This window comes from Pundamilia nyererei, unplaced genomic scaffold, assembly GCF_000239375.1.
Source record: "Pundamilia nyererei isolate P.nyererei 1_Seehausen unplaced genomic scaffold, PunNye1.0 scaffold00066, whole genome shotgun sequence".
Taxonomy (NCBI): Eukaryota; Metazoa; Chordata; class Actinopteri; order Cichliformes; family Cichlidae; genus Pundamilia; species Pundamilia nyererei.
The window spans coordinates 110775-118480 of record NW_005187467.1 but is presented as its reverse complement, the minus strand read 5'-3'; the positions used below and the strand labels follow the sequence as shown (position 1 = coordinate 118480).

At 41.3% G+C, this 7706-nt stretch overlaps 1 protein-coding gene across 3 annotated transcripts in view; it reads left to right on the top strand.

Annotated features, from left to right (window-relative positions):
• The first annotated feature begins 3562 nt into the window (after positions 1-3562).
• ryr1b (ryanodine receptor 1b (skeletal)) overlaps positions 3563-7706 on the top strand; it is a 63705-nt gene continuing 59561 nt past the window's right edge. For all 3 annotated transcript variants that reach the window (XM_013911588.1, XM_013911586.1, XM_013911587.1), the window contains exon 1: positions 3563-3887. In XM_013911588.1, coding sequence (XP_013767042.1) covers positions 3840-3887 — 48 coding nt within the window. In that variant the 5' untranslated portion in view covers positions 3563-3839. The remainder of the gene's footprint in view (positions 3888-7706) is intronic.

The following is a 7706-nucleotide window of genomic DNA, read 5'->3' as shown; positions in this document are numbered from 1 at the left end:
TGGCTGGCAGAGACAGTGAGTGGGCGACACGGCATTCAAAAGCAAAGAGAGATGCACAGGGCTCCCGCAGACCTTGCATGCCAAGTCAAAAACACCTAACATGCACTTGGATTTCGCTGAGAAGTTAGATTATTGAAGATCTCCAGGGGCGTACATGCACATGTTGCAGAAAGACACAACACGCCATTTCCGGACAATGTGGTAAACTTACTGTAATCTTAAGCAATGCTTCTTTAAAACAGGAAGCGCCACTCAGCTGGTGAAGAACATTGGACAAAATAACAGCTAGTGCCATTTTACTATAACTCAACACGCTGGCACGCCCACGTTACCTGCAGCGTTACCTGAGTTTTAAAGCCCCCATAAGACTTTTGTCGTAACCACTGCGTATATTTCTATATGTTTTTTTTTTTATCTATTATGTATGCAGAGTACATATTTTGAAAATTCGCAGCAAAACCACCAAACGTGATGCTTACAGTCTACGGAGCAGCCGTCCTGTTACGTGGAAGAGCTGAAAGTTTCATTACATCACATGTTTGCAGGGGATTCCTCCCTTTACTTGAACCAGGTTTCAATAAAACAGTAAAATAACTCCATCTGAGTTAATTAATCAATTCCTTTAAACAACACCTATCTTATTTTGACTGTAATCCTGTCATGACCCCTAATATATATCGTTAATTAATTATTTAGCTTGAGAGACACCTGTAAAGCCTTTTCCCATCAGTTCTCTGTATTATACTGCCTCCTTCAGGCGTACTGCAGCAACTGCACATAAAGCCAGCACGATTCGTGAGTTGGCAGAAAACGGGAGTCAGCAGGTTACTTCTGAATCGAGACTCATATTCCCAGAATTCATGTTAGTTCCGCCTCAGTGGCGTATCGCCTTCTTCACCGCCTCTTTTCCTCCTGCTCTCCGTTATCCGCTGAAAGGAGTTGTGTCCCGGCGAGCAGCGTCCTGAAACAGCTTTTCCGCTGCCAGCTGCGGTTGCAGTGGGAGATGGATGAGAAAGAAAGCATGCTCAAGGATGCCAGATGGAGACAGGGGAGGTAGGGATGTGTGCATGAGCACAGTGTCTGAAGGCTGGTCACCGTTGCTGTGAGAGTGTGATGTGCTTTTCTCCCCCCCCAGCACTCAGACTTCCAGATTTATTGTCTGGTGCATCCCTTCTGCCTGTCAGGAGGGGTGTGACACGGACGCTCCTGCAGATCCACTGTTTCAATCAAAAGCAACTGTTGATTTTCTGAAAAGATGGCTTTTCAAGGGGAAAGCTTGTGTCATGCAAAAAATATTTTTGGGAGGCCTACATAGTTGATTCACAGTAGAGCCAGCTGACAACATTGTGTCTAGATGCAATGCATTTTTTTCCAAGCTAAACTGCTATTTCTTTGCTTTTCAATGAATTATAAGATCCCTGAAATAAGATATAAAAATTAAAACAAATAAAAAATATCAATTGTCCTTACACCTATAGTACTGTTCCCACTGATTGTTAAATTCAACCAGTCTGATCAGTCAACAGTTCAGGACCCAATGATAATGAAGTGATATTAAACATAAAAAGCAACAAATCCTTATATTTCACGACCAACGTTGCCAATTGTTTTACGGAGTAAATGAATAATAGATTAATTTACGGTGGAAATGAATGTGTTGTTCATCACTGAGTCAATTTCATTATGATTTTACCTGCTGGATTCTTCCCCAGTCACTGCTGAGTTCATCTCTTAAATGTTAAACCCAGGCAGCACTAAAACCATCTAGAGGCTGTTGATAGAGGTATTGCTTCAGATAAGTGACAGGGAAACTCAAAATAATGGGCTGGTAATGAATCACTATTCTTAGGGGAAGTAGGAAGGTTGCTACTTTACCACTGAAGCATAAAACTGTAATTTTATGGAAGAGTGTAAAAGATCAAAGAGCTAATTAAAAGCCAGACAAAATATCTGTGCAGAGTGTCTCGTTCAGTTATCGATTGGGCTGTAAGACAGCTTCAGTGGTGTCCACCACACTGAAAGTGCCAAGCTGTAAGTTGAGCTGTACTTTGATCCAACAGATTACTTGATTACTTACTTACAAGGATGAGAGTTATATAATATACAATTCCTGTAGTATAGTGGTGAAAATAATCCTGGATCAACAACGAGTCACTCAACAACACCTGCATGTCAGGCAAGAATCTAAACCAGTTCTTTGTAACAGATCAGTTTTCTCTCTTCAACTATTGTTTAAAGAACACAAGCGATGTGATGACACAACTTCTCAGCATAAATGTGGGCTATGAAGTATTTATTATGTTTTCTGCCATTTCATTTCAAGGCCACGTTTTTAAAAATGAAATGAAAACATTGCGTCTTGTCAGAGTTTTTTTTTGTATAGTCAAAGTTGGACTGTGTTGGGAAAGTTATGAACCATAGTGGTTTAGTTATTTGTCTAACAAGTTAAATATTTTGAGTAGAGCTACAAAGTCCTTTAGGGTTGTGTCAGGAAGATCATCTGGCATAAATATCTGCCAGATCAAACATGCAGTGCTACAATTGTGGCTCTTGGGGGGATCGCCCTAATGGGGCGATCGTGGCTCAAGGGTTGGGAGGTCGCCTTGTAATCGGGAGGTTGCCGGTTCGAGCCCTGGCTTAGACAGTCTCGGTCGTTGTGTCCTTGGGCAACCACCGACTGGTGGTGGTCAGAGGGCCCGGTGGCGCCAGTGTCCGGCAGCCTCGCCTCTGTCAGTGCGCCCCAGGGTGGCTAGCTTGCCATCACCAGTGTGTGAATGGGTGGATGACTGGATGTGTAAAGCGCTTTGGGGTCCTTAGGGACTAGTAAAGCTATACAAATACAGGCCATTTACCAATAAAGGAACAGCCGAAAGTAGCTTCCAAATTGCAAATTCTGATCAAAACACACAGATGAGCTTTATGACTAAAGATGTTTGGTGTCTAACTTAGCTATTGTTGTATATAAGTTCATTTTGATTAAAAGATCAATCAGCACTAAAGTGAATAATGAGCCATTTATGGTAATTAATATAGTAAATTTCTTGTAAGTGTGACTTGCAATACTTCAAACATAAAACAAAGAACTAATGCAACCTGCTCGTCAAGTGATGCAGATATCTGAATTTCCAAATAGCTCATGTTGGGCCCAGAAGATCTAGTATGATGTTAATATACTGATACACTATTTATCCCAAATGGTTTTCTTGTGAAGAGCAGCTATCAGAATCAGAATACTTTATTGATCCCTGGGGGAAATTATGTTTTTGTTACAGTGCTCCAGTACAGCTACAGTAACTTACTCACTTTGAAGAGCTGAGGTGTGCTTTTGTGTGCTCTTATTGCACGCTCCCCAAAGGCTAGTCCTCACCCCTCTTTCCTTTTATAGCCTCAGACATGTGGAAGAAGGGGAGGGTGATGGAGGGGGGCAGCCTGTGTGAAGGAGTGGCCCACTTCTACAAACATGGCGCCACGGCTGGATGTGAACGGTGTAAATGTGTAACAAGGTGCCTGCCCCTCCCTCATCCACCCTCCATCCCTCCTACTCTCATCTGCTGTTGGGGATACGATCCAAAGAGGAGAGAGAAGCCGGGGAGAGCCTTGCCTCCTTGTCACTCTCTCACAACACCGTGAGAGCACAGGACGCATGCTGTCCTCCAGTACACCCACACACACTAGCACGGAGAGTGAGAGACACTGAGGCAGAGTGCGAAAGAGAAAGAGGGGTACAGGAACGAGGAAACTAAAAGAGGGAGGGACATAGCAAAGCCAAATCCTGACGGGAGAAAACTGAAGGGTTTTCTGTTTTCTCCTGAGGAGCTGCGAATAACCCTCGGTGAAAGATGGCAGAAGGGGGAGAGGGAGAGGAGGAGATTCAGTTCCTGCGAACGGTAAGTCCTACTTACTTTCCTATTGTGAAGGACTAACCTGCCCATCTGTTTGTAGACGAGTTCTAGAGATTTGTGGATGGAGAGTGAAGTCACGAGTTATTAAAGAAAAGAAGTGAGAAGAGAAACAAAACTATTTTTTTTATGTAGGAAAATCATTTGATTTAACTTTCAACCAGTCCTCATATTCCATCATCAGTTTCATGGCGCTTTCAGTGTTTCCTGGACGAATGGTTTCTTCACTTGTATCTCTTTTGCTCTCCTGGCATCGAATTTTTTAAAACTCAGATTTTGTAGTTGCAGTTCGCAGAGCCAAGTCCCGCTTCTGTATATAGTTGACTATTTTTACGCTGCCCTCATTGTGCCATGACCTGCTTATTAGTTGATCTCTTTAAACCTAATAATTGATTATTTCAGTTTCGTAAGAGCTCAGAAATACATTACTCAGTCATATTTAGATCTTTCCACAATGCACCGCATATTGTCTTGCATAATCTCTTTTAAATTATCTTCATAATCTTCTAGATTTAAGAATAGGTGGTAACAGAGTATGTGTGCATATGTGTGTGTGAGCACAGATAGATAGACAGGGGCTGGTGCATCTGTTAGCATCGTTATCTATTTATATCTAAGGAAAGTAGAGCCTGTCAGAGTGGGGTGAGAAGGCAGAGCAACAAGCTAGCCAGAGTTTGCAGGGGACAGCTGCCCAAAAGCTATACATCTTCCTTAGTGACGCAAACAGACAGAGTGTTGCGATAGCCACTTCACAGTTTTAAACCTGTAGGAGAAGACCCCCCAGAACCATCTGCACCAGCTGAGAAGGCAAAATAGGTCTTTATAACCACAATATGTGAGAAAACACTCAATGAAACTGGTCTAGATGTCTGTATTGTTTTTTATTTGAATCCACACTGCTTCTATCACTGCAACTTAAAACTTACCAACTTATATTAGGACCTACAAGAGATCTGGGCAAAATGTTTCCCAACCCCTTTCCTTTTACTTTATGTCAGCTGGGATAAACTCCAACCCCTACAATCATAAATTAGATGAAATATGTTTCCTGAACTCCCAATTAATGCTCAGTGCAGGGAACCTATTGTTAATTCTTCTCGTTATATCTTTGCCTGTGTGAAACGTAATAATTCCTTCGAAAAATTCATTTAGATATCGTATATTATTTTCACTGACACATATATTATGTGTCAGTGAAAAGTAATACTGACTTTTGAGCAGACTGTTTCCAGACGCTTGTGTGAGCTATCAAAGTGTTTCACTTGGTTTTCCTTTGCAAACAGCTTTAACAAAAACACTGCAGTGAAATGTGTTTCTGCTAGTTTGTGTAATTGCTATCATTGCTGAAATGTTTACCTGACTGACACTGAATCTGTTTCGATGTGAATACCAAAGTGCAAGTACAAGTATAAAAGAGCGTAGACAGAGGCATACAGAACAAACAAAAGCAAATTATTGATGGACAGGATTCATTTCAAGCTTGTGAAGCCAGCTCACAATAACCACAAGAATTACAGAGTAACACAGCTGTTGCTATCTCAAAAAAAAGTTTTTTTTTTCTATCTTAAGAAACTTACAAATGAATTGCGAGCCACACTTTGAATGCCTTCAGCAGGTTTGTCATTTGGTCCAAGAGGATCAGTTAGGATGAAACTATAGAACACCAACACTTCAAAAGAAAAATAAATAGTGTAGCTCTCTTTGAATTATTAATGTCTTGTGGACTTCAATGGGTTTATCTTTGACACTAACAGTGTCAGGGTCAGAGGTTCTGTCGACATTTTTTGCAGGAATACAGTACTAAAAATGTTGGTGCTCATGGCGCTGTTAGGCCTTTGGATTAAAGCATCCACCAAATGTTTCTGGTTATTACTCTTTTAAATACATGGGAGGCATTGTGTGAGTCAGCTGTCTCACTCTGTTGGGGTAGTTCCCTTGGTTATGTTGGAAGTGGGAGGTGTGAAGAAAATGAAGAGAGAGCACAGAGGAGGTTTTAACTCACCTGGACCAGCTGGGCAGCAGATTGTAGCTATGTCCAATGTTATCTTTTTGCCGTTATGTAATGAGACATGAAGGTTCATAGCCTGCACGTCAAGGCTTTCTTTTGAGCTCAGGGTTTTGGCTCATACCTAGAAAATACTTCTGTAAAACAATTTCAGGTGAATGAGCAAAGTCAACCTTTAAAGTTAAGAGAAATGCAGGTAATTATTTTCGTTATGAGCTAGCTGTTTAAGATATTAGTTCAAGTAAAGCACAAGTTATATCTTACTAACGCCTGTAGGTCATAGAAGTAAAATTTTGGGACTCACAAGTAATGTGTTATATGCGGTTACGGTTAACTTGACTGCCGGTGTTTTTTTCTCTTTTATTCAAGGTCCTAATTTTATAAAGTTCAAATGCCCCCTCATGTCCATCATCGGGACTACAAGTCATAATTTGGGCTTCCCTACTCCCCTGTGGAAATCACTGAACCCTTTTGTTGTTTGTTTATTAAAGCAGCTGAAAGCATTGTAATCTCATTGGTCCCTTTGTTTTTATCATTTTCTCTGTTACTCTATTGTTTTTCACCCCTGCTGGGAATCCTCCAAGTAACAAGAAAAGCCGTGGGAGTTTTAGCGTAAGGCAATGCATTTAGTGCTGCATTTAGTGATTTGGGGGTTTGGGGTGGGGGATGTTTAATAGTGAGGGAGGAAAAGAAGACAAGATGAGATCCGTTAAATTGTAAATGCTGTTCAGTGTGGGACACGGGGAACACTTCAGCATATCTCCAGTGACTGTTTTTACATCACGAAAAGCCACTTATAGATTACTCAGCAGTCCTTCTCTATTTGGTTCTGGTTTATGGTGTTCTTGTAATACAGCCCTGGCCTGTGACTCATACAGCGGTGACTGATCGCAGTGTGGCTTGAATAGTTGTACATTCAGAAGTGAGCTTAGCCTTTCCACCTGCTCTGCAGTAGCAGGTTATTTAAAATCGGTCTCCACTCAAACAAAGTGGATGCCCTTCGGTGAACTACAGGTATCTCGTACTCAGCCTGCCCCCTAAAAAAATGTGCAAGCACTTCAGCCCCCGCATTTACTGTCAGAGCAGAGACTGTCTTTACTTGCAGTAGCTAGCAGACTTTTCTTTTCTCTTCAGTGGTAGCCACAGCCTGCACTGATGTCTCACATAAACGTGAAAGATCCCAGACAGCGGTGCTGTTTCTCTGTTGGTGAAACTAAAAGCTGTGTCACTGTTTCACGATGCCACATTTGCCATTTTAAAGCACACAAGCAAGCGAGTTTAAGGGGCAGTCGAGTTCCAGTCTATAACAGCAGTTTCTTTTTATAGTGTGCCACTATAAGTGCACACGTTCAGGAGGGAGAAACCAGAGGAGCCAGTGTCCTATTTGCCAGCATCCTTTGGGAGAAGTGGTATGTGTACATGTGTAGACATGGGTGTCTTTCTCTGTGCATCAAGCGAACACTGTACATTGTTTTGACAGTTATGACATTTACGGTCAATACAGGCCTGAATATCGCCTTTAAACCAGAACACTATGGGCTGTTGAATTATGTTTGCAGTGAACACTGAATTGGTATTTTGCTGGGTAAAAGGAGAGAGTTAAGAAATCCTCTAAAACAATAGATTGTTTTGTAAGTCATTAAAATGTAAAAAAATAAATAAATAAAGATATTGTTGGAAAAAAAAAACAATAGATTGTAACTATAAAATCAAGGCCTTTGTTTTTATCTTTATAACTTTCATTTTTATTCATCCATCTATTTTCCTCAGCTTATTCAAGCCAGGGTCATTGGGGGGGGGGG